This window comes from Myotis myotis, unplaced genomic scaffold (assembly GCF_014108235.1).
Source record: "Myotis myotis isolate mMyoMyo1 unplaced genomic scaffold, mMyoMyo1.p scaffold_m19_p_11, whole genome shotgun sequence".
In the NCBI taxonomy this organism is placed as follows: Eukaryota; Metazoa; Chordata; class Mammalia; order Chiroptera; family Vespertilionidae; genus Myotis; species Myotis myotis.
Genome location: NW_023416315.1, coordinates 52,441,827 through 52,469,328, shown reverse-complemented (window position 1 = coordinate 52,469,328; position 27,502 = coordinate 52,441,827). Strand labels below are relative to the sequence as shown.

Here is a 27,502-nt window from a genome sequence, read left to right as displayed (position 1 = left end):
TACACTGGCCACTCCCCCCCATTGGCTAATATCATACAATATTATTAAATAAATTGATGAACTCAAAATTCCCAAAGTGATTCTCAGATAGGAGTGGAGGGGAGAGGAGAACCAAGATGGCGGCATAGGTGAACACCTGTATTGCTGCCTCTCACAACCACATCAAAACTACAACTAAAAGACAGAACAGATATCATCCAGAACCATGGGAGGGCTGGCTGAGTGGAAGTTCTGCCACTGGAAGGAAAGAAAAAAGTGCACTGAGACCAGTAGGAGGTGCAGAGATGTGGAGGTGCGCGCAAAACAGGCTGACAACTGGGTGCACTGTTGTTTTTTTTTAATTGGGAGGAAGATACAAGGTCCTGATTGCTCTGAACTCCAGTTCCAGGCGAGACTCTGGGGACCCAGACTCATACGGGGAGAAACTGGACTGTCTGGCATCAGGACAGGAACGCGAGGGTGGCTTTCTCTCAGAGGTGCTCGCAGCGATCATTGTTCCTGTGTGGGGGTGCAGGACTCGGAGACACAGAGATGCGGGAACCTCGCCAGTGCAGGGCTGACTGGCAGCCATTGCTGTTTGCTCTGTCCTGGTGATTCCCTGAGACCTCACCCCACCCAATTTACAACCCAAGCTGTGCACAGTGGTTTTTGCATATGAATGGCCTATCCTTTCGCAGACTAACCTAACAAACTGCAGCTGGGTCAGAGAGCTCCAAAGCTTCCAAAAGAAGCCCCAAGGCTCCTCAGCAGCAGCCTGACTTGCTTCACAGCTGGGCCTCATCTGGGCACTTCCAAACCCCAAACAAAAGGAGGAATCTGCAGATCTCGCTGTAGCTCCTGCTGGGTGGCCTCAGGCAGTGGCTGACTTTGCACCTCCTTGGAGATCCAAGAGCCAGTGTACCCAGTGGTCAGTGTGAGACCATACCAGATTATAAGTCTTCACATCCATAAGCAACAGACTCAAGGGGCAGACTCAATGAGCACCAAAGCCCCACTGAAGCAAGTCCTGCCACATAAGGGTGTCTCCAGCACAGCAGTTCTTCCATTGTAGAAACAGCTGGTCCTCACAGCCAATTCCTCCCAATGATACCATTAGCAATCATGGCTTACCTACAACAAGACTGTGCACACAGCCCACAAAGGGGTGCACCAAGAGTGTCCACTTTAGGTGATTGGGGAGGCTGAGCCACTGGGCCCTATAGGACACCTAGCACACAAGGCCACTCTATCTACACAGGGAAGCAGCCAAAATGCGGAGACAAAGAAACAGGTCACAAATGGAAGAAATGGAGGAAAGCAAATTACTGGATATAGAGTTCAAAACCACAGTTATAAGATTACTCAAGAATCTTCTAGAAACCTCTGAGAAATTGAGTGAGACCCTCAAGGATATGAAAAAGGACCAATTAGAAATTAACCATACACTGACTGAAATAAAGAATAATATATAGAGATTTAACAGTAGACTAGAGGATCCCAAGAATCAAGTCAAAGATTTGAAATATGAAGAAACAAAAATCACCCAACTGGAAAAGCAAAAAGAAAAAAGAATCCAAAAATATGAAGATAGTGTAAGGAGTCTCTGGGACAACTTCAAGCGTACCAACATCCAAATTATGGGGGTGCCAGAAGAAGAGAGAGAGCAAGATATTTAAAACCTATTTGAAGAAATAATGACAGAAAACTTCTCCTACCTGGTGAAAGAAATGGACTTACAAGTCCAGGAAGTGAAGAGAACCCCAAACAAGAGGAATCCAAAGAGGACCACACCAAGACACATCATAATTAAAATGCCAAGGGCAAAAGACAAAAAACGAATCTTAAAAGCAGCAAGAGAAAAACAGTTACCTACAAGAGAGTACCCATATGATTGTCAGCTGATTTCTCAACAGAAACTATGCAGGCCAGAAGGGAGTGGCAAGAAATATTCAAAGTGATGAATAGCAAGAACCTACAACCAAGATTACTCTACCCAGCAAAGCTATCATTTAGAATTGAAGGTCAGATAAAGAGCTTTACAGATGAGAACAAGCTAAAGGAGTTCATCACCACCAAACCAGTATTATATGAAATGCTGAAGGGTATTCTTTAAGAAGAGGAGGAAGAAGAAAAAGGTAAAGATAAAAATTATGAACAACAAAGTGACAACAAATACGTATCTATTAACAAATGAATCTAAAAATCAAGTGAATAAAAAATCTGATGAACAGAATAAACTGGTGAATATAATAGAATCAGGGGCATAGAAAGGGAGTGGACTGACAATTCTTGGGGGGGGGGGAAGGGGTATGGAGGGTGTGGGAAGAGATTGGACAGAAATCTTACACCTATGGACAAGGACAGTGAGGGGGAGTAAGGACATGGGGTGGGGTGGGAACCGGGTGGAGGGGAGCTATGGGGGGAAAAAGAGGTACATCTGTAATAATCTGAACAATAAAGATTTATTAAAAAATCAAAAAATCAAAAAATAAAAAAGAATTAGACTGTAGATAACACCATTTTGTATCACAAGTAATGAAGCCATTAAAAGTTTGTAAGGCTTCAAGACCAACTACCCCATTCACATAGTTGTTCTTGTACTTCTCTCTTCTCTCTCCTCCTTTTCCTTCAAATGCTTCTTTATGTCTGATTCTACAGACAACTTAAGGGGGTACAAGAAGCTGACAGGTCAATGAAATTCATTTTAGAAATTGTTCCATTACACCACCCAAGTTGACAATAGATTTATTTACTGCTTCTATATAAGATCTTCTATGGCACTAAGAGAATTTTATCCCTTCATTCTGATTGATGTATTGATTAAGACTTGCTGTCTGTTTCACTTCCCATTGAGTGGCACATTTCTGCACTATAATATAGCTTTATATGATTTCTTATTCTCACACAAAACATGAAAGACAGATGTGCCCTTATCTAACAGTTCGTGAGATCATAAGGAAGATCCATAAGGTGGGAGACAGGGCCACTAATTGTCCCACTGACTTGTCCTAAACTTTGGACAAGTGTCATTAAAGCACCCCAGTCCTTTTAGCTGCACAATGGAAAATTTAAGCTTGGCTATTCTTATATCTCAGTATCATTACAAATATAGAATGCAGTCAATGTAGGGTATTGCTGTCCTAGGTAAACAGTTTTTCCTGAAGTTCTCAGATCTTAGGTAAGCCAATGGCAGATGTCAAGTTTTCCCTTTCAAAGATAGTAAACGTTATCTTTTAAAAAATGCTGTTGGAATTTGGCACAAGTGATCAAATGATATGTTTTAGTTATTGTTTGAGAGAGAATATGGACTGTTGACCTGCAAAGGACAAGCTTTTTAAAGAATGATAGTAATAGGGTCAGAGAAAGGAGGGGCTAAAGCAGTGATATCAGGGAAAACCATGGGAAGGACAGATGTGAGTGAGAGGCTTGCTATTACTTGCTACTGATGCAGGTCAGGGCCACAACTCAGTCTGGAATCAGAACTGTCCCTAAGAAAGGACAACGTCCTAAGATGGAGGTGCTGAAGGAAATATCTGGAATGGACTGCATGGGAGGCGTAATTCTCATAAAGAGGGATAGAATTCCAGCACTACTATTTCACAACTCCTAATGATGTAATGGTTCTAAGGAATGCTCACCAGTGGCTGTTAACATAAAGAAAAGAGAATCTGATAGATTTTATGTCTCCTTCTGAAAGATGCTATGCCACCTATGCACCATTCTTGCTAAAAACTCAAACCTATATATGGTCAAAACTCTAGATCTAATAGTTTATAGAGAAACATGTTAGCATGCATGGGGATACAATTGATAAAATCCAAATTGTGGGAAAATCTACAAACCAAACACTATTAATTACAAAACACTTAAATATAAATGAATTATAATATATAAATCTTACTTGCATCCTTATGAGAGTACAACAAACAAACTATAAAAAATTATTAGCCCAGCTAGTGTGGCTCAGTGGTTGACAGTTGACCTATGAACCATTGATGTTTCTCTCTCTCTCTCTCTCTCTCTCTCTCTCTCTCTCTCTCCCTTCCCCTCTCTGAAATCAATTAAAAAAAATTAAAAAAAATCAGACAATGATGGAAATGTCAACATTGACTAGATAGTTCATGATTATGGGATTATTTTAAAAATAATTTAGGTATATCATTTTTCTCGTCTTCTGTGAAATTTCTTATTTAAGAGATATGCTTCAACATTTTCAGATGAAAAGTTATGAAATCTGAGATTTGCTTAAAAATAATGCAAGGTTAGGGAGAGAAGTAAGTAGGAATGAAGATAAGATTGGCCATGAGTTGATAATTTTTTTGTCCTATGTAATGGGTACACGGGATTTGTTGTTCATCTACTTAGGAATATATTTGGGCTTTTCCATTAAAGAAAACTTACTAGCTGTATATATTAAATAAATATAGGAAATTTAAAATCCTTTTCAAATCTAAAATTGTTTTCTCCTTTTATAGATGGCAAGAACGAAGCTGAAAGACTTTACTACGTTGGAGCTTATGCTCAGTGCTCTCCTGCTTATTGTGTTTATCATCACTATTCCTCTCTTTGTGCTTTCTGCGAAAGAGTCTTTGAAATCCAAAGGTAACAAGGAACTCTGGTGTTCTTCCTCCACATGTTGCTCTTAACAAAGCAAAATCCTCATAAGTGACAAGGAAGAGTGCTTTGTGTTCTTTGCTGTGAGTGTGTGTGTGTGTGTGTGTGTGTGTGTGTGTATGTGAATGTGTGTGAGTGTGAGTGTGAGTATGAGTGTGAGTGTGTGTTGGGGAGCACCTAAGCAAACTGTGGCAATTCAGTAGGGATTCACTGTAGGCCTAAATTCTGACACTTTTATTTCCCAACTAGCACAGTGCAGGATTCCACAACAGACATGAAATATATTTTCCAAATTTCATTGACTAAGTCTAGGTCTGTTAATACATAGTAAGAATGAATAATACCTTTATAGGAAAGGCAGTCAAATAAGAAGTTAAAGTATTTCAGCCTAAGTTTGGTTCATTAAAAAAATAACAGCTATCAGAGTTATTTTATTAAAAGTTTGTTGTAAAGTACATGATTTTCTAACCACTTTGCTATACACCTGAAACTAATACAGAATAATGTTAAATTATACCTAAAGCTATAATTGAAACATAAAAAATTTAAAAGTCTATTGAACTGTGTTATTTTAAAAGAGAGGATGGATTGTGCTGTTATTCATGATTTCTTACCCTTCAGTCCATGAAAGGTCAGTCAGTCTGTGGCTAGAGGAAACCTTGGCCCTTCATCTCATTCCCAGTCCTAGCAATTTCCGCTTTCAAGGGAAGTTAGATGAAATAACCTCAAAGTTTGTTCACTCCTTAAAATTCTGTGATTAAAGATGGAACTCAAAACTTTATGCAGAAACTGGAACAAATATGAAATTCTTTTAATCCAGCACTTTTGAATTGGAATAATGAAAACGAATTAAAAACCTCATTGTTTTAACTTAATGTCATTCTTAATTTACTGCAGTGTCTTAAAGAAATCTCACTTCCTCATACTAGAAAGCATTAAATGTGCCTTTTTAAATTTTACTAATTTTTAAAATCTGAATCAAAGGCCTTGGGCAGATTCTAGCTGCCAGTTTCTAGATCAGTGGGCTCCCTTTAGGAGACTTTATGTTTACATAGGATGCCACCAACCTGGTCTTGGGGCTTGGCACCCAGAAGGGACTGCCTGTTGACTGAGCAAGCAGAACTGAGGTTGCTGTGGTTAGAGTGATAACATTCAAGACAACATGTTCTGTGTGCAAACCTACGGTGATCCAGCCGCTGGGGTGGAAGTGAAGGACCAGAGCAGAGTCTGCAGACTTTTCTGCGTAGGGCCAGAGGCTTAATGCTCTAGAGTGGTCGGCAAACTGTGGCTCGGCAAGCTGTGGCTCACGAGCCACATGCGGCTCTTTGGCCCCTTGAGTGTGACTCTTCCACAAAATACTGGCTCTTCCACAAAATACTGACTTCTGCACATGGGCCACGAAGTTTCAATTGCATTGTATGTGCGCGTCCACACGTGGTATTTTGTGGAAGAGCCACACTCAAGGGGCCAAAGAGCCTCATGTGGCTCGCGAGCTGCTGTTTGCCGACCATGGCTAGACCAAGCATGTAAACTCAAAGGCTAACATGGGCCAAATAAATGAGGCATGCGGCCCGTGGGCCGTGAGTTTGACATGCTTGCGCTACTGTGGGCCAGGTGGTCTCTATCTCAACTACTTCATTCTGCCATTGTAGCACAAAAGCAGATATCAGCAATACATAAAAAACTGGTGCAACTGTGTTCCAGCAATACTTTATTGAATAATCAGGCTGTGACCTGATTTGACCCACGGGCCATAGTTTACTGACCCTTGGACTTGAAGAGGAAGAATTAGTTTCTGATCAAATAGCGGAGTCAGACTCTTTATTCTTAATGCAGTGTCTCATAGGGGAGGGTCTTGGTGGTAGAAAGTGATGCAGGTGTGCATGGAGGTGAATGCAGTCAGCAGGAACAAAGTGAGGCTTTATGAAGTGAATGCATTTCAAGGACATGGAGAGAAACCCAATCAGTAGTGGAGTTCATATAATGGGAGGGGTTGCGAACTACAGGGATATCAAATGTCTGTGATACTAAGTCTGTCTAATGGTCATTTTATATTTGCTTTTGGGATAATCTCAGATTCTGGAACAGTTATCCCCCCTGAGTGCCCCGTGGTCAATGAATCGGAGCGGATAAACTGCATCCCAGACCAGTCACCCACAAAGGTTTGAGTTCTGGGTCTTGTTTTCATTGAGGAGTTTATGCTGCTGGAAAGCTTTTTTGTTTGTTTTCATGGATTTTGTTTATGTTTATCACTCCCAGAGAGTTTTCAATGCAGCTCTTGGTGGCTCAGGCAAATTAATCTTCTGTCCATGATTGTATGATAGAACAGCTTTGGGAGAGGAAGCATTGGAAGATACTTTTGGGTTTACAGGCTCAGCAAATAGAAGTGCAGGCTGCCCAGTTAAATTTGAATTTCAGATAAACAATGAATAGTATTTTAGTGTAAGTATGTCCCAGGTAAGACTTGGGACTTATACTGTAATGGTTTTGTTTTTAACCTGGCAATACTTCTTGGTTACTGGTTTTCTCTAAGTCTGTTACTGCCTACTGCCTCTGTTCTTGGCCTTTCTCTGTCAGTCTCCCTCCTTTCACAATTTCAAAAGGTTATCTAGGATCTACAATAAAGTCATACACGTGCATAAAACATTTAAAATAAGGACAAAGTGTCAAGAGCCATACTTTGAAAGAAGAAGATAATAAATACCAGATTAAGATAGTGCAGGCATCTGGATGTTTGCTCTAGGGCAGGGTTTCTTGATCAGGAGCTGAAGTCCAGCTGAATATAATGATTATAAAATATATTAAACCTACCATATCAGTCACCTTTCACTTAGAGAATGAATGAAAGCAAAATGCAGCCTCTGAGTGAAGTCCACTGAAATGGCAGAGCTGTGTTAGACACAAAGGACACTCACTGCAGGTGATGTGTGGGCACATGGCACTCTCTCATTTGTCTCTGTAGCCATCCTGTTGTCAGTGGGCTGGGACAGTCTGTGCTGTGCTTGAGAGCTGATGTTTTGGCTTATCTAAAATAAAGATTCTAACAGCAAAAGACATTTTCTATTTTTTCCCTGTAACACTTCTGGAGGCTAGATGTCCAAAATCAAGGTGTGGGTAGGGTTGGTTCCTTTTGAGGGCTCTGAGAAAGAATATGTCCCTTGGCTCTCTCTTAGCTGCTGGTGATGACTGTCAGTTCTTGACATTCCTTGGCTTATAACTGCATTACTCCAATGTCTGCCTCCATCGTTACATGGCATATTCTCCCTCTCTCTCTCTCTTTCTCTCTCTCTTTTTCTCTGAAAATACATCCAAATTTCCCATTTTTAAGGGCACTGGTCATATTGGATTAGGGGCCCACTCTTTTCCTGTATGGTCTCATATTAACTGATGACATCTGCAACAATCCTATTTGCAAATAAGGTCACATTCTCAGGTACTGACTATTAGGACTTCAACATTTCTTTTCTGGGGATATAATTCAGCCCATAACACGGACAAAGTCACAGAGATGGGAAGTATGGAAACTGTTACAACTTGAGCCTTTGGTATTGACTGAAATGTCATATGTGCTGAGTCAGAGAGAACTAAGGCAGCAAAGAGAGAACAAACAGATTAGGGATAAGCCATAGGATTAGATGGGCTGGGCCTCTGAGGAGGCTGGAAGTTAAGGTTGATAAGGCAAACAGAGCCAGATAAATTGGAGTAGAGAAAATGACTATGAACTGCAGATTGGAGCAGAGTGATGGGACAAAATGAGTTAGGAAGCCCAGAGGCTGTGTTGAAGGCAAGAGAGATCCAATCTGATAGATAGTTAATAATCAGGAAATCCCCAGGACAGGATAAAGCAGTGCCTAGACCAGCTATTCAGGCACAGAAGGGCAGCAAGCTTGCTACGGTAGGTGTCATCCTGGTTAGACCGATTTACTTTACCAAGACTACTATGGTGTTCACTCCCCTTCCTTCACCTGGCATCTTACCCTGACCTTCTCTTGGATTAGTGTAGAGACTTGCCTGCTTGGAGTAGGAGAAATGAGGCTGAATATAAAAGATGGATTTAGAATTTGGAAGACCTTCAGAGTCAGGTATCAGAGGTTGGTTTTTCATACACAGCAGCTTGGAGCAGCCATTAGAGGCTGAGTGGAATCATGTAATGAGAAACAAGGAGAGACTAAAAGGCTTAGAAACAAAGGAAAAAGAAGATACAAAGGAGAAAGAAAAACAAAACCAAAACCACTTCAGTACGGGGCCAACTGCCACAAAGTTTCATATTTGGGGTTATAGCTATGTTCACTTAAACTATCTATCTATCTATCTATCTATCTATCTATCTATCTATCTATCTAAAAGGCTAATATGCAAAGTGTCCCCTCAGGAGTTCAACTGGAAGAAGGGGAGTTCAGTCGCTCACTATGACATGCAATGATCACCAGGGGGCTGCACAGAACATGGCGGGTAGTCAGCAGCTGTGGCAGGGTACCGAGGGAGTGAGGGAAGGAGGAGGCAGGGAGGTGGGGAGGGGGGGATCCTGTTTGACCCTGATTGCCGGCCAGGTCTAGGGACCCTACGCATGCATGAATTTCGTGAACCAGGCCTCTAGTATATATATATTTCTTGTCATAGATTCTAGTAGAGGAGATAAGCTAAGTAAGTAAATGACTGGGAAATGAAACAAAAATTCATACGATCTGAGAAAAAAATACTCTTTGGATCAGAAAACAGAAGAGATTATTATTAAGGAGAAGGTAAAATTTTGGAATTTTACCAATTTCAAGATACAAGAGATGATGTATATTGAGTGACAGAAGAGGAAATTGTGGGGCATATATATGACATAGTGAATGGTCCCATGTGACCAAGATATAGGGTGGATACCAGAGAGAAGCTAATGTTTAAGACTGAAAGGTAGATTGGAGCTTGATGATAGAGGTCCTTTATTTTTATTTTTTGTTAATCCTCACCTGAGGATATTTTTTCCATTGATTTTTTTTTTTTGAGAGAGAGAGTTGATATGAGAGAGAGAGAGAGAGAGAGAGAGAGAGAGAGAGAGAGAGAGAGAGAGAGACGATAGAGGTCTTTTAACATGCTGCTTTGTCAGTTGGAATGGGAAGTTGTGGTCCAGGCATGTTGTACCTAAACAGGATGTTTGACACACTAGGTTTGCAGCAAGTTGATCCATCCTCATTTACTTGCTTCTGTCACTGTGTATTAGGAAACAAGTTGCTCAGAAGCCCGCCTAGAGGACCAATGCATCCTAAGTCTGTTCCCGCTCCTTCCCCGCCCCATCTTGTTCCTGGCTATTGGTAAACTTCAGATGTCTTTGCTGCTTCAGTAATGTTTCTCTGGTGTTTTATTATAAGAGTCTTTAATAAATGCTCTGAGGTATTGACCTCCTCACCAAATCTGCTCTCCCTTCTCACCTATGAGATTTCAGTTATAGTTCTATAGTGCTTCTAGTCTCTGGGGCAGAAACAGAAGAACTTTTGCCTGGCTCTCTCCTTTATCCCTTTGACCAGTGTTTCATGTATTTTAGTTAGTTTAGAACATTTTTCTTAACAATGTTGTCCAGAACAAGCACTTGACTTCCATTCTCACTGCGATCACACTAGGCCAGGGGTGGGCAAGCTTTTTGAGTCGAGGGCCACAATGGGTTCTTAAACTGGACCGGAGGGCCGGAACAAAAGCATGGATGGAGTGTTTGTGTGAACTAATATAAATTCAAAGTAAACATGTAAACATCATTACATAAAAGGGTACGGTCTTTTTTTTTTTTTAGTTTTATTCATTTCAAATGGGCCAGATCCTGCCCGCGGGCCGTAGTTTGCCCACGGCGGCACTAGGCCATTGTGACCACATGCTTGGATTGTTCCAGTAGCCTCCCAGCCTCTCTTCTGAATCCCATTTATCCCCATTTATTCCATTATATGCCTGATTGAAACTGCTGTCTTGAATGTCTTACTTTTATTATATTTCTACCTAATTTGAGCACCTGTTCTCTATTGGGTCACATTCAAACACTTCATTGTGTTGGCTAAGGTGCTAGGAGACTGGGTCTGAGTGAGTCACCAGCATTAGCCATCACTCCATAGAAACATAATTTATGAACACCATACCTCGAAGCAAGATGGATGATTGAAAAAGAACTAAAGTATGGGTAGCTTAAACCTGAACAGGAGAAGAAATTCTCAGCTCAATTGTAGCTGCTGATAGTGCCCAAGTCTTTACATGAGAGTCATTTTTAGGGCAACACCCTTTCTCTGTCGGATACCAGCCACTACTGCTCTCTCTCTCTCTCTCTCTCTCTCTCTCTCTCTCTCTCTCTCCTTCCCCTCCCCCCTCTCTTCCTCTTTCTCTTAAACTGAGGTACAACTGACAGAACATTAAATTAGGTTCAGGTGTACAAAGTGATGATTTAAAAATTTGTATATATGGCAAAGTGATCAACACACTAAGTCTAGTTAACATCTGCTACCATACATAGTTACACAATTTGTTTTTTTGCTGTGATGAGATCTACTTTTAAGATTTACTTTTAAGATCTACTTTCAAATATGCAATATATAATTTTATAACTATAGTCACCATGCTGTATATTACATCCCTATGACTTTTTTTATTTTATAACTTGAAATTTGTACCTTTTGAACCAATTCATGATTCCTCCTCTTCTATATGACATCTTCTATATGACATCTATAAATATCTTGTCTATCCACACTCAGTCCTTTGATGATTTCATCCAGTGTCATGTTTATCAATGGTAACCCCTATGTGCCTACATATCAGAGGAATGCCTCTACCCTAAATCACTTTCCTGAATTCCACATTTATCTATGCAACTGTCAACTCAGCATCTCCACTTGAATGTCTGATAAGTACCTCAAAACAAACATGTCAAAATTGAACTTTTGATCTCCCACACTTGTGCACATACTGAAACCTGCTCTTCCTGCAGCCTCACCCATCTCTATAGTGGCAACTGTTAACCTTTTGCCCCTTGCATTCAGAAAAGAATTACAAAACTATGAAGAAAATAAAAGATCCTATGTAATAAAAGCGTAATATGCTAACTGTCCAACTGTTCATTCGATAATTCGTTCGACTGTTCCACCAGTCGCTATGATGCACAATGACCACCAGGGGACAGACGCCCCAATCGGCCTAAATCGCCGGCCAGGCCAAGGGACCCCACTGGTGCATGGATTCATGCACTGGGCCTCTAGTATAATATAAAATAGTAATTAACTTATTTTCAACTTATTTCTATAACTTTTCTTGGATTTCTATCTAGATATTATGTCTGAAAATAATGATAATTTGGTTTCATATTTTCAGTCTTATAAAAAGTTTTCTTTCTTGTCCTATTGTATTGTTAGGACCTCTAATATAGTTTTAGTTACAGGAATTCATAGACACAGGTCACCTAGGTTTTTTTCTTCTTCTGATTTTAAAGGGAATGTTTCTTGACATTTCACCATTTGGTAGATACTCATTAGTCAGCTAAGGAAGTTACTGTTTGTTCCCAATTTGCTAAGAATTTCATCATGAACAACGGATGCATTTAAATGATTATATCGTTTACTTCCTTTAATAAGTTATTGTGAGGGACACACAAGTGGATTTTTTTAATATTAAAGGATCCTTGTATCTCTGGAAAGAATACTACTCTGTCAGTATTGACTATGTTGCTGATTTCTGAAAAAGCTGAGGGTCTTTTTTTCTAAGCTTTTGCATTTATGTTCATGGATTAGACTGGGCTCTAGTTTTCCTTTTTCTTTCATGCCTGACTTTGGCATGCAATACTTGTTTGTTTCTTCTCTACTCCTTTAAGTGTAAGAAGCACTGGGGTTGGAGGAGTCTTGGACATGGGTGGAGCAGAGATTGATTACATCTTACACTGTCTTCAGGATCTGGCTTCCACCTGTGAGAGCAACTCAGTTCCTCTCTTTGTGTTTGTGCAGGAGCCTATATGTCCATTATGCGAAAAGTAAAATATCTTTACTTTTTGTCTACTTTATCAGCTACTAAGGGAGCTCTTTAAAAATATCTCATCATGTATACCATCTTTTTCAATTGTACCTTGTCAGTCTTTAAAACTTTTCTGTAAGTGCTCGCTTCGGCAGCACATATACTAAAATTGGAACAATACAGAGAAGATTAGCATGGTCCCTGCACAAGGGTGACACGCAAATTCGTGAAGCGTTCCATATTTTTAAAAAAAATTTTTCCCTGTAAATATTTTGAGTCCTTATTATTATTTACATATCAAATTTCCTGGTGAATTGAACCTTTTACCATCGTGTAGTGTCTCAATGTCTCTTTAATAATGAATTTTTACTTCATGTCTATTTGTCTGATATTACCCTAGTTACACTAGCCTTTGTTTAGCATTCTTCTCACATATCTGTTTAACCAAACACTTTTACTCTTAGTGCTTTGGTGAGCTTAAATGTTGAGTGTGCCTCCTTACAGCAACTTAGCTGAATTTAAATGCAATCAGACTTTTTTATCTTTAAAGTATTTATCTTTTAAGTTAAGTATTTAAGACAGGATAATTGAAATATATTTTTTTTCTAGGTCTTATTTTGTGTTTTCCATTTTTTTCTTCTTCTTTTTTTAATCTACTGCTCCCTACTTCCTACCCTCATATACATCTTTTCTTGCCTTACATTTAAATTTTTCTCTCAAATTTTAATTCTCATGTCCCACTTAAAGGGGCATATTTGTGGCTTGGGTCTCCTTCTTCTGTGTGCCTTCTGTCCAATTCAGGTTGCCATGTTTTAGAGCTTCCCTGTACAAGTATTTTCCTGGGTTTCACATACTGTTTACTCTTGTGTTTATATGAGACATGCTCTGCTTCTCTTCCCACTTCTCCTCGTAGCTGCTCAGCTCCACTATGGGACCTGGGTATTCAGGTTGGCCACTCTTGGTCTTTGCCCTTTCCACTTTAATGAAGAAATCGTTGAGCTCTGGGGAGCATACAGGAACCATTGTGTTCAGCACCCATTTCAACACCTTCTCTTTTCCTGTTATACTGAAGTTTCATCTGAGTGGGGTTTTAAAGAAAAAAGCAAAAACTGCTAGTTGAAGTTGAGTTCACAGTGACACCTGACCCCACAGCAATATAAACCACAGATGGGCATCGTTTTTCCATCCTTAATATGGCTATTGACATAAAAATTAACATTTGATTACACTAAGTGTTTATATAGCTAAGCTATATCCTCCTGAAAATGTGTTCATCAGATTCTCACCCCAGGCCATAGAAAAAAGGAAATGGACAGAGAGAATGAAGGTTTGGTCCTAGTCTTCTCAATAGCTAACTGAGCCTCCTCGGGCAGGTCACGTCACCTCTGTGAACCTCTCCCTCGGGGGCCTCAGGTTCTTCATCTGTAAAATAATGTAGCAGGATGTATTTGTATTCATTATCTAGTGCTGTGAGACAAATGGCCCAAAACTTAATGGCCTAACACAACCAACATTATTTTCTCACAGTTTCTGTGGTCAGAAATCTGGCCTTTGTCCAGCTGGGTGCTTTTGGCTCAAAGTCTTTCAGAAGACTGCCGTCATGGTGTTGGCTGTGATTGTGGGGTGATCCTTCTCAAGCTCATTTATGTGACTGTTGGCCACTTTTCTGTGCTCTAATCTACTCTGTTGTTTTTGCCACATTCTATATATACGTCACTCGGTCTAGCCACAGTCAAGACGAGAGGTTTCTTTGTACTTTTCCCTATGTAACCTAGTTGGTTCTCCAGAATTAGTTGAGATGAGAAAGGGATTGTGTTCATTTTAGTTTCCACTTGATTCAGTCATTAACTGTGGTATAAGGCAGGAAACTTTCTTAAATAAGAATTGGAATCGATTCGGGTTTCAGGGAACAATTATTCTCTGCCTTGGGATGAGTGGAGAGACTAACTAAGTAAATGTCACATATATAACCTCACACATTTAAAAGTCAAAGCAAAATTGATCTTAAAGCTTTTGAATAAAGTTGATTGTCAAGGCTTTGTTTTTTAAAGACCAAACCTATGTATATGAAACTCCAATTGAAAGTTTGGGTTATTGTGATGTACCTATATTGTCGTTTAGAATATTTAAATTTATCAGTTTCATTGTGATGGCAGATGTGGACTGCATTGTGGTCCCTATATTGTTATATAATAGCAGTAACTAGGAAGAACATTTGAAGGAAAGATTGGTTTTGAGTACAAGTTCTGCATGGCCTGGGACATAACACAGTTTCTTTAAATATCAGTTCCCTTATTTGTAAAACGAAGTGAATGGCATCACAAGTGCAAATTGTGTTTGTAAACGACCGTTCTAGTAACAAATGGAGTTACTGTGACTAAATCTCTTATTGCAGGCCACCTGTGAACAGCGTGGCTGCTGCTGGAAACCTCAGGGGCCCATCAGTGTGCCCTGGTGCTACTATTCTAAGAGTCATGGCTACCAGGTGGAGGGTGACCTTGTAAAGACAAATGCAGGTAAGCCAGACCAGGAGGTGGGAGCTCCAGACTCTCTGGAAACTGGCTCTGTTGGCTCCAGAGGAGAGCCTCGGCAAGATGCAGTTTGCTCTGCAGGGCCACACTCATGCATGCGACTGAAGGTGGGCGCTGCTCTTAAACAAGGACTAGAATTTATTTTGGAATCAAGGAAAAATCACTCTGTCTTGGGACTTCAGAGACATACTCTGTTTCTGACTCTCCCTTCATGTAACTTCTTCGTAAACATCATCACTTCTTTGGTCCCTGTTTCTAACATTTAAAGAGGGGGATTTGAACTCAGTAATCTGAGACTACTTAATGTGATTTTAATGATGTGAAAGTAATTCCAATTTTTTCAACATATTTGGAAAATTAGCCAATGTCAGTGTGCATGGACTAAATATCCCCTCTTTTCCCTCCCACCCTAAAATATAGAGCACACTAATGACCAGCCAGGGGAGACTACTTTGGGGAGATTCTTAGAAGGAGCATGTTCCCTAGCCAGACACTCTTGGCCTGCCAGGCTTTTCTAAGGTCTCCACTCTCATCTGGCTTAGGTAACTAGGGAGATGGCATCAGTGTACATGATCACCTGTAATGTAACAGGAGAATAACCAAGGAGGAATATTGTATACATACAGATTGTGGGCTGGTAGAATGAGAGTTAGGCCTTTTGGGGGAGGTTTCCAATCAAATTTTGTAGAAGCGAGGCATGGTTTTTGGATAAGGTAATGACGGTACCTAGCTTCAGATTGTATGAGCACATGATGGGGGAAATAAAGGCTTTTCACCAGGCTTTTTGACATAAATGTTAATTTTATGTCTATTTTTGTAAATGTGCACAGCCAGCTTTGTAAACCTTTTTCTTCTCTATATTAGGATTCACAGCCCAGTTGAAAAGGATGCCCTCTCCATCCCTGTTTGGAAATGATGTCAACAATGTCCTTCTCACAGCGGAATATCAGACATCCAATCGTTTCCACTTTAAGGTTGTGGTTTGTTTATTTTTAAAAATAATCTGTTTTGAGAGGTTCTTATTTCCTACCCATGACTGCAGTTACTACAAAATAGAACATTTTGCTAATGGAGGTATTTTTCCTCTACTGTCATTATTCATACTTAGCACCTATATGTCAAAGGCATCTATAGCCTTCCTTCAGTGAGATAACTTCATACTAGAATATGCATTAGAGTTTACTGGTGAACTTTGTTTTTCATTTGTTTGCCCTTAATACCATGTGAAATGTAGTAGGGAGGAAAAACAAGATATCTTCTTTGAAAATTCCAGAGATAGTCCATCTCTTCAGAGTTGGAGTATATATTTCTACCTAAGGACTAGCTTAGGCCCAAGTATTCAACATCAGAATTTGATAATATAATGTATACATGCACCTTAGACATAATGCCATTTGGATCAGTGCCTGAGTTCCAGTACCATGAGCACAGATAGTGGGAAGCACTGGTGTGGCAGGGATGCTTCTATTTTGAGAAGACAGACACGTTTTTATTTTGGCTTTCTTTTCCTTCATCTCTCTGGATAGTTAACTGACCAAAAGAGTGACAGGTATGAAGTGCCGCATGAACATGTCCAAGCCTTCAAAGGAAATGCTGCTCCTTCCCAGACCTATGACGTTAAGGTCTCCAAACAGCCATTTAGCATCAAAGTGATCAGAAAAAGCAACAATTTAATCCTGTAAGTTTGGAAAACCTATCTGGGGAACAGAGAAGGAAGGGGAAGGGAGCTTTGCAAGCCTGAGGAAGGATTCATTTTAAAGGTTGTAAGCATCCTGTTGGAGGCCAGACTCTCCACCTCCAAATGAATATACTTTTTCTTTGCCTACCTTCCTCTTTCCCCATCCCTCCTTTTTTTTGTCATTACTAAGCATTTATTGTAGACCAGTCACTGGGCTGTGTCCTTTTTCTCCCACCCTCCCTTTTTCCCTTCCATTTATCTAGTCATGTTCATCCACTAGTAACTGTTTATGGAACATCTACTATAATTCAGGTCATGTGGTAGAGTGTCTATGGGACAAATCTAAGAAATGTACCACATGGTACCTGCCCCCAGGAAGTCCTGATCTCTAGGTGTCCAAGAAAAATGTCCCAGGAGGACAAATGGGGCCTGTTAAGTAGGGGGTATTGAGTCATTGACATGGACCACTTTTCTAATCAGTTGTGTTCTCTCCACCCCACTTGCCCACCTGTCCCTGTGTTTTCTGTCTGTGTCTAGGTTTGACTCAAGCATTGGGCCTCTCCTGTTTGCTGATCAGTTCCTGCAGCTCTCCATCCGACTGCCCAGTGCCAACGTGTATGGCCTGGGAGAACAAGTGCACGGACAGTACCGCCATGATATGAATTGGAAGACCTGGCCCATATTCGCCAGAGATACAACTCCTAATGGGGTAAGGTTACAGGATGGACCCTCTTCACTGAATATTATAGTCTCATTCTTGAAGGTCACCCACCAGCATACAGTGTAATGACTAAGTATAAGATGCTAAGATGAGGCTGTCTGGGTCTGAATTCTGGCACTGCCAGTCACCAGTTACGTGGTTCTGGGCAAGTTACCTCTTTGTGCCTTCAGTTTTTCATATATAAAACGGGGGCAATATATTTACCATAGGGTTGCGATGGAAATTAAATGAATTGCTATATAGAGTCTCTAGAATAGTGTCTGCTACATAGAAAGTTAATGACAACTATTTTTACTTATATCTTCCTTTTGAACTAACTAGTTCTAGAGAAAACATTTACTGATATTGACTCTGCACAATATTATGATCTCTATATTTTAGGTTGACCTTTATAAATCACCAACTAACCATGTTTGTCAGCAAAACAGGATAAAATATCAACTAAAAATATTATATTAATCATTCTTTGTGTTAAGAATGTTTGGGGGAGTGAAAGAGTCAAATTTTATTGTTATTTTATTGTTATTATTGCTGATTTATTATTTCTTTTGCTTTTTTGTTTTGACAAAGCAGAGGTATTCTAAGCTCAACAATACAGGTCTTGTTCAGCTACTTTCCTGACTAAGTGGAACTAGTGGCTGGATGAAAAGAGATCATAGAATAATTTATTGATTATTTTTATGCATTATTACTATTTACCAAAAGAACTTTGAAAAAATAAGTATAATTTACTCCATCTAACAACTAGGAAATGGGGACTCAGAAAAGCCAAATAAACCCCAATGTAAAAAAAAAGTTTGTAAGTAACAGCAATAAAATTTAATCGCTGGAAATGGCTGATGATAGTTCTTTAATAAGGAGCCCCGGATCCTTGCTACTTGAAATGTGTAGCATGGGCACCACTGTGTGAGAAATGTGGGCTCTCAGCTCCCTCTTCCATCTACTGACTTAGAATCCACATGTAACTAAGATTCTTATATGATTTGTATGCATGCTAAATGTTCTAGAGTAGTGATTCTCAAACATGACTACACATTGGAATCACCTGGGGAAATTTAACAGACCATCAGTGCTTGCTTCCATCCTCAGGGATTCTGTTTTAATTGGGTGGGGATACAGCTCAGGTTGAGAACTACTGTACTAGTCGAACATATGGAAGACCAGCTCAATTTCTAAACTCTACTCTTGTAAAGACTAGAAGACCCGGTATCTCAAGAAAAGCTCTAGTTGCACATTAGAAAGGCGCCCGATTCTTATTAAGGCTTAATGGAGCTTTTTCGGGGGGGTGTTAGGTCAGGTAAGGCAAACCTCGGTGAGAGGAGAGCTTTTCAGAACTCCAGATATCACATGCTCTCACACTCCTTTTAGATAAATGGTCATAGGTGGCTTATTCAATACGCGAACACTTCTTTACTTGGTTAGCATCAACTAAATATCAACCTTATATTTTCAAGGTTTAGTTATGCCTTCTTTAATCATGAGTTCCCTGTCAATTACTCACATGATTAACACTGATTTCCTAACTCATTTCTGGCCAAGTGGAGTTTAGACTACTAGGTTGTAAATTTGTGGTTTTGAATTATCTTTCTGCAGGATGGAAATAACTTGTATGGTGCACAGACATTCTTCCTATGCCTTGAGGATGCTAGTGGATCGTCCTTTGGAGTGTTTCTGATGAACAGCAATGCCATGGGTAAAGGACTAAAGGAATAGTCATGAAAAAAGAAAGCATCAGAGGGATCTTCAGTCCCTTTCTTACAGCATGATGATGAAAGGAATGGAGCCCTTTAGGAATGGTTGAGCCATAGCTGAAGGCCTTGTGTGTGATGAGTAGGGGTTTCCCTCCTAGCTTATGACCTTCCTGAATGTGTTTGCCTCTGTTGGAATATTTTTCTATTATAGAGTTAAGACAGCAAACTATAACCTATTCAGAGACAGTTTCTACCAATTTGCTGTTCTCCTTTAGACTTCATCCAGAAGAGGGGTTGATATAAGCTCAGGTGGGAAATAGCCAGTTGCTCTTGGCCTGATGATGAAGTAACTGGGCCTAACCAGGGGGCTACAACCGAGCAGTGACTGTCACCTTCAGACACTCCAAGGGTAGCAAGATAAAGGAGTGGCAAGGGTCATTTGGAGCAAGATCAGATTAAGACCAAAGAGTGTAACCTTATAGGACCCTAGAAAGTAGTTGAAGATTTTAGATTAGATCGATGATGCTCTTTTTCTGCCTGCAAAAGTAACAACAGATTCTAGTGGCAATGAATCAATCAGCACAGGAGTAGAGATGTATCAGACTCTCCCAGGGTTGATGGTGGGCATAGGATATTGATCCCAAACCTCTTTTCAACTGAGGATCAATGGACTAGATCCATGACACTCAGAGCGTGGCCCACAGATGGTTCACAGATTGTGTCAGTTCTACAGTAAGATGAGCATAAAAATCAAGAGTAAACATTGTTGTAGCATCTAAGTGCATGCATAAACCATTTCCTAGTAATTCATTTTCATGTTATTTTATAAAAGTATCAGTTTAAAAAGAAATGGAAATTTAAAAACCAAGATCTGATCCTTCACTACAGATCATCTGAGAATCTCTCCAGGTGATCTGATTGTTATAAGATACCTAATAGAATTTTAGATGATTCTGAGATACCTAGTATTCTAAGAACAGATTGAGATAGTACAAGGATTATACAGTGTCAGGTAGTTGAAAGGAACCAGATAATAAGGGAAGGAACACAGGACCCTAGATACTCTGTGTGGTTGCTCCCATGGCTGCAGAGTACATTTCAGTAGATTTTGAGGTCTTTTATCTCTAAATGCAAAACAAGGTATAGGGAGACTCACTTCTGGGATTTGTGATTGGTGCTTTGAGGGACTGTGAATTTACAGTATCATATCTGACTTTGTTTCTAGGTTGGCTTTTGCTTGGTGTGAGATTCATTGAGGCTACTGCCTCAGTGGGTTATATTCCTGCAATAATGGTGGATGCAGAGTAGGAACAGCATGTTATATAGTTATGAATGTCAAAGAAAAAGAGTTTCTCTATCCCCTTAAGTTTAATATTTGGGGGCCTGTGAATGAAACTGACAAAGGACAGGTTAATAAGAGAAAGGACGGAGTTTATTTACACATGCAACATGCATATGCATAAGCGTGCTCAGTGGAGAGCAGCTCAAGGGAGTGTTACAATTTGGAGCTGAAATATCATCCTAATAGGTAAAGGTGAGGGGGATAAAGGCACTTATGATAAAAAAAAAAAATTACTTATTAGAGGAGCTGGGAGGGATGAAAAGCACCTATGGGAAAGCAAATGACTTTTCAGGAAGATAAATGAGCCCTTAGGACAGCGGTTCTCAACCTGTGGATCGCGACCCCTTTGGGGGTCGAATGATCCTTTCACAGGGGTCGCCTAAGACCATCGGAAAACACATATATAATTACATATTGTTTTTGTGATTAATCACTATGCTTTAATTATGTTCAATTTGTAACAATGAAAATACATCCTGCATATCAGATATTTACATTTGACACTCCAGTCACCAATTATCTAAATCTGTCACAGAACCAGTGCTTAGACTCCCATGTGCTGCCAGGGTGGACTTTGATTGTCAGTTTGTCCCTTTGTATACAAAATCTTAGGATCACTTTGTTAATATTCAGTTGGCCGCGATCCTCTGATCTAAAGCTTTGTAATTATCAAGAATAAATTCTAATTTTTATTTTCTTCATTTTTAATCTATCAAGAGGTTGCCCTCCAGCCCACACCAGCCATCACTTACCGCACCATTGGGGGCATTCTGGACTTCTATGTGTTCTTGGGAAATACTCCAGAAGAAGTGGTCCAGGAATATCTAGAGGTAAAATTATATCATGATGACGACTGGGAAAGTCCTAAATAGCACAAAGAAAAGCAAGTTTACTATGCAAGTGTGACTCATGAAAATCTGCTATTATAAATAGCTATTGTAAATCTATTACAAATTGACCCTATTCTCGATGATTATAAAGGGACTGGGAAAGTAGACTAATATCCAACATTAATGAAAAAGTGTGTTGGAAAATGGAGTATATTTTGTGCCCCTAAACCAACGCTTAGTAGAGGCTTTTATTAAAAATAGAACATTTCCTAATTTTTATTTCAAATATCTTTTAGCTCATTGGACGACCAGTCCTACCTGCATACTGGGCACTTGGATTTCAACTCAGTCGTTATGACTATGGAACCCTAGATAACATGAAGGAAGTTGTGGAGAGAAACCGGGCAGCACAGCTCCCTTACGTAAGTAAGGTTTTAAAAATTCCTCCAAAATAAAAGAGTTCCCTTGGGAAATAAGAATAATTGTTTATAATTTCTCCACCCGAGTTTAAAAAAATATATATATAATGTAAAAATTTTATTGATTTTCAGAGAGGAAGGGAGAAGGAGAGAGAGATAGAAACATCAATGATGAGAGAAAATTATTGATCGGCTGCCTCATACACACCCCCTACTGGGGGTCAAACCCCAACCCAGCCATGTGTTCCTGGCTGACACTCTATCCACTGGACAAAACCAGTTAGAGCTAGAGTGGTAGACTATTTTTTTTGTTGGGCCAGACATTCCTTCAAGGACTGGTTCTTTTTAGTAGGAAATATTACTTAGAGACCATGATTATGGGGTTAGGAGGCAATCTGTTTTTGTCTCTATTTTTTTCTTATGACATTTTTTTATTAGTAAAATTTTCTTATACTTACTATATTAACTACATTTCATATAATGCATTTTATTTACATAATGCATTTAGTTCTCAAGGCTTTTTCCCCCCTAGTTTGAGTGAGCAAAAAGAGATAGTATATACATGTAATCAAATATTTTTATGTTCTGAATAAATTTGAATGTGCCTGTTGTATAATTCGAAGTGAAATTTTACAAGCGAAACAAAGGGAAAAGCTCAATAGTCTCTGGAATAATCCTCTTCTCTCCCTTCCCCAGCCCCTTGGAGGGCAACACCTAGATCCTAGAGCAGTGATGGCGAGCCTTTTGAGCTCGGCGTGTCAGCATTTTGAAAAACCCTAACTTAACTCTGGTGCTGTGTCACATATAGAATTTTTTTTGATATTTGCAACCACAGTAAAACAAAGATTTATATTTTTGATATTTATTTTATATATTTAAATGCCATTTAACAAAGTAAAATCAACCAAAGAAATGAGTTCGCATGTCACCTCTGACACACGTGTCTTAGGTTCGCCATCACTGTCCTAGAGCAAGAGTCAATTTCTTTCTGGGTCCCACTATTTTCATACAGGTTCAATTGGAGAAGGATAATCACTAAAAAAAGACTTGAAGTAGAGCAGCACACAACAAAATGCGGGGTGGTGAAATGAGGGAGAAGACAGCCCCTTCCCCCATTATCTTATGAATGGGGTAGAATTTAGGGCCTGGCTATGTTTTCCACAGCCTCCGTGACTTGTTGTCATGGTTGTGATTTGTTTCTTAGATTGTTTTTTAATCCCAATGGCCAAGCAACAAGGTAGGATGATGTGGTTAACCTGATTCCAGGCCTTAGGGAAACAATGTGCCATTTGTTTTGAAATCACCATTGGAAAAAGAACCACTTAGACACCAGGGACTGATTATGTACCCTGCTTAGAGCCCAGCACAGAGTCTGTGTGTCTCCTGAATAATAACAATGATAATTGAACTGACTCATTTAACAGGGAAATTCCCAGGAACTAAATGGAGGAGTACTTTGTGTTGTTCTTTCAGGATGTTCAGCATGCTGATATTGATTATATGGATGCAAGGAAGGACTTCACTTATAATCCAGTCGATTATAAAGGCTTTCCTGATTTTGCTAAGGATTTGCACAATAACGGACAAAAACTGGTCATCATTGTGGTATGTGCCATCCTCATTTACCCCCAAACCTGGCACTTGCTCTTTCTTGTCATTACACCAGCTCCCCCTCCTTTGTCCCCAATTCCCAGCCCCCTTTAAATGCCTCTAGTTTAAAGCTCGATCCTTAAGGTATTTTTCTCCTTCTTAGGATCCAGCTATCTCCATCAACTCTTCCTCAAGTAATCCCTATGGCCCGTATGACAGGGGTTTAGATATGAAGATATGGATCAATGCTTCAGATGGAGTGACTCCACTCATTGGGGAGGTAACTTAGTGGGGAAGTTGGGGGCTGGCAGAGGGGCTGTGTGTGTATGTAATTGTTTTGGTTCATGTTTTCAGATGTCTTATATATGTTAGGACTAAACTTTCCCTGTTCCTTCATCCCTAAATACTTGCCAGCCATCCTAGCTCTTATATTCTCTTCACAGTCAAGTCCCTTTCAACAATAGCCCCCATACAAAATATGCACTTCCTCACCCCCATTCATTCATCAGCTGATTGTAGTCTCACTGCTCCAGCAAATGGTACCAGTTATCCCAATAATTGGCAAATCCATTGGAATTGTTTCATCCCTTTTCTTACTTGATTTCTCGGTAGTATTTGACAAGTATGACTACTTGGTTTTATTGTCATTGTTTTCCATGAAGGTGTTACCTACTGGTTCATTTCTAATACCTTCGAAGTCCTGCATACAGGAAAGGGATAGAGAAAAGTAATTGATGGTTAGAACCTACTATTTGTAATGGACCAGTTGACATATATATAATCCTCCCTCTCATTTATCATTCCTAGAAGTGGGAGTAGAGAAAGTGAGAAGGAAGGGTGAACCAGAGTTGAAAATTAGCAAGGACTTAACCAATTTTTTAAAAATGAGTTTTTCTCACGTGACTGTGTTTGAGTCCTCCTGACACTTATTCTAGGTATTTGGAGTGCTTCACATTCCTGAGAAGAGCCTGTGCCCGAGCCCTTCTGTTGCCTTGATCATACTAGGAATTTCTTTTTCAAAATACTCTCTTTTACTCTATATTCACGTCATTTACTCGGATCAGTGTTTTCTTCTTTGCTTATTTTTTTCTTCTCCTGCAGGTCTGGCCTGGAAAAACTGTGTTTCCTGATTACACCAACCCCAAGTGTGCTGTTTGGTGGTCAAATGAATTTAAGCTTTTCCACAATCAAGTGGAGTTTGATGGAATCTGGATTGTGAGTTCTTAATGTTTTGATTATTTGCTGGCCAATATTCAGATAGTGTATATCTATATAACTGAATCATGGAGCATAGAGGGGAGAGAAGGAGAGGAAAGCCAGTATGGCAGTAATTCTAAGCATTCCCTACTTTGTGTGTGTTTCACACTATTGAGTTGGCTCTGACTTCTAGAGACCCTATGAATGACTGAAGTCCACAGTGTCCTGTCCTCAAGAGCTCTGCTCAGCTCCTGCAGAGTCATGCCAAAGGCTTCTTTTTTATGAGGCAGTCCATCTCATACTTGGTCTTCCTCTTTTCCTTTTGCCTTCTATTTTCCCCCCAGCATTAATATGTTTAGCAAAGAATCCTGCCTTCTCATGATGTGTTAGAAACAGGACAGCTTCTGTTCTGTCACTCTTGCCTCCAGTAATGTTTCAGGCTTAACTTGCTCTAGGACCTCCTTATTCATCTTTCTGATGGTCCACAGTATCCACAGAGCTCTCCTTCAGCACCTTATCTCAGCTGAATCAATTCTTTTCTTATCAGCCTTCTCCAATGTCCAACTTTCTCATCCATTCATAGTAATAGGGAATACAAAGGTGTGGGTACTTTTACCTTTGGTCTTTAATGCCACATGCTTGCTCATATGACCTTTCCTAGTTCTTCCATTGCTGTCCTTTTGAGTCTCAGCTTTCTCTTGGTTTCTTGGATGCAGTCTCCATTTGAATTGATGACTGAACCAAGGCAAGCACAATATTTAATAATGTCAGTGTCTTCATTGTCTATGTTAAAGTTGTGTATTTCTTTTGTGGTCATGCTTTTTAACTTCTTGATGTTCAAATTCCCTATTTTTCTATTCCAATAATCTTATCAAAATGTGTAGCTTAGAATCAAAATCAGATCATTAGGATTAGAAGTAATCTGTTGTTTTTTCCCCCCAAGTCAGCACTTCTTTTACAAATGAATGAACTGAAGTAGAAATAGATCATACTCTTTGTATTGTCACAAGTACATAAATTGTTGAATTATCAGTTCAGGACCTTTTCATTTGGAGATATTGGATAAATTTATCAGAGCCAGAGTACCAGGTATATGACAAAACTGTGGCTGCAGTAAGGGCAAATGTCTTACATATTGTCAAATAAAAACAAATGTAAAACTACAGATGTTCAGCAAAATTTGGAGAGCTCTAGAGTTGAAGATTTTTTCTTTTTATAAGAGAAATGTAGAAAATTCAAACAATATAGAGAGCTACAAAGATGAAAGCAAAACCCTCTAAAATGATATTGACCAAAGGCATATTTTGGTATCGATCTTTCAGACCCCTCACTTGCACATCCATCGGCACATGTTTGCTCTCTCACTCTCTTTGCTTATGATTGTTTTTTTATATATGTATATTTGTTGTGTGTGTATTCATAGCTATATTTGGATATACAGAGAATATATAAGTTTACATATGGTACTGTATAAATTAAGATCTTTTTTCACCTAATGGGTTTGGAAATTTTTTATTTTCTGTGATTATAGACAGCTATAATTTTAAAGGGATTTATAAGGACCATCTCCATGAAACCTTCAATGTATAGAGAAGATAGGAATATCTATTTTTCTCCATGTATATAAGAACCTCTTTAAAAAAGAAATATCTGGGATCTTTTTTTTGATTCCTCAAAAAAAAGACACAACTTTTAACCTCTGTCTTCTAGGATATGAATGAGCTCTCCAACTTTGTTGATGGTTCACTTTCAGGATGTTCCACAAGCAATCTAAATTATCCTCCATTCATTCCCAGTAAGTCTTAGTAGTTAGTCTAATTAAAGTGGCAATGCATATTTGGTATTTTAATTTCATAAGGATATATATGGACAACTTGGCAAGAGAGTTTGTACATGTGAGTGCATATAGAAAGGAGAATGTGGGTAATATATAAGAAAAACTAAGAAAGAAAATAAAAACACTTCATGCTTTTCTAAAGGAGGCATCAATTCAAAAAGGGGCAATCTATTCATTCTACCTATAGTCTGACCTGTTTCTAGGGGAAGGTCTAGAGAAGTTGGGGTGCAGAAGCTAGAGGCTAGTGGTTAGTCGATGTTGCTCTAGAGTCCACTCCCAAAGGTCAGGACTTACCACAGGGAAACCAGATAATCAGGCTTGGTCTTCAGATAAGGCTCAAGTGTAGTGATATCAAGAGTGTGAAGAACACACCTGAACCATAGGAGAAAAGGAAGCCAGAATGAATGGCTTGGGAGGTCAAAGTCTAAGTCATTGAATATGATACAAATGAGCTCTGTTTGAACTTTGAACACCACTAACTTTGAACAGGGTGTGGCCTTGAAATCCCAGCATTTATTGTAGAGGCTCCCAGACAAAAAGTGTCTTGATTAAGAAAGGAATGAGTTTCTAGAATTATAGCATCTTATGAAGACTTCCAGTCTGGTGGGAAAGTAGGAAATTGGAGCAGATGGGTCAGAATCAAATGTTGAAGGACTTGGATAGGAGGCTAAACAGTTCACACTTTATTCTTTTTGTGAGGGAATCTGCTTATGTTTTAATAAAAGGAAGTATATAATAGTCAAATGGTTTTAGAAGTATTAACCTGGCATTAATATATAATATGGATTAGAAAATCAATAGGTCAGAAGTCAATAAGCCATTAGGAACCTTTTGCAATAGTTAAAATCCAAAGGTCATTTGGATCTGAACCAGAGTGGCACAATCAGAGCAGAAAGGAATAGATGAATGAAAGAGAGATTGGGCAATTGTTTTTATAATATCTGGTCAATGGAGAGATGGGTTGAAAAATTAATTTATACTTTCATCCGGTATTTATATTTTTGAACCATTTAACTTAGCTGAGTTTGAATAATTCAGATTGAATCTCAAGTCTAATGGAATCATCTTGTTCCAAATGCCTGCCTCTAGTCACATGAGCACCCAAGTG

The 27,502-nt window shown here is 39.4% G+C and overlaps 1 protein-coding gene and 1 non-coding gene across 4 annotated transcripts in view; both read left to right on the top strand.

The window, feature by feature from the left end:
• The window catches only part of MGAM (maltase-glucoamylase), an 80,163-nt gene that overhangs the window by 10,785 nt on the left and 41,876 nt on the right, over positions 1–27,502 (top strand). For 2 of the 3 annotated variants that reach the window (XM_036328504.1, XM_036328505.1), the window contains exons 2-14: positions 4,455–4,581; positions 6,670–6,755; positions 14,954–15,074; positions 15,954–16,063; positions 16,616–16,767; positions 17,305–17,476; positions 19,082–19,181; positions 21,239–21,351; positions 21,648–21,773; positions 23,244–23,375; positions 23,524–23,640; positions 24,462–24,575; positions 26,268–26,352. In XM_036328504.1, coding sequence (XP_036184397.1) covers positions 4,455–4,581; positions 6,670–6,755; positions 14,954–15,074; positions 15,954–16,063; positions 16,616–16,767; positions 17,305–17,476; positions 19,082–19,181; positions 21,239–21,351; positions 21,648–21,773; positions 23,244–23,375; positions 23,524–23,640; positions 24,462–24,575; positions 26,268–26,352 — 1,555 coding nt within the window. Of the gene's footprint in view, positions 1–4,454; positions 4,582–6,669; positions 6,756–14,953; positions 15,075–15,953; positions 16,064–16,615; positions 16,768–17,304; positions 17,477–19,081; positions 19,182–21,238; positions 21,352–21,647; positions 21,774–23,243; positions 23,376–23,523; positions 23,641–24,461; positions 24,576–26,267; positions 26,353–27,502 lie in introns of those variants that run through there. The other variant, XM_036328506.1, reaches the window with a different exon arrangement.
• Positions 12,698–12,804, top strand: LOC118666730. Its single transcript, XR_004971057.1, has one exon. It is a non-coding gene; the product is annotated as a U6 spliceosomal RNA (small nuclear RNA).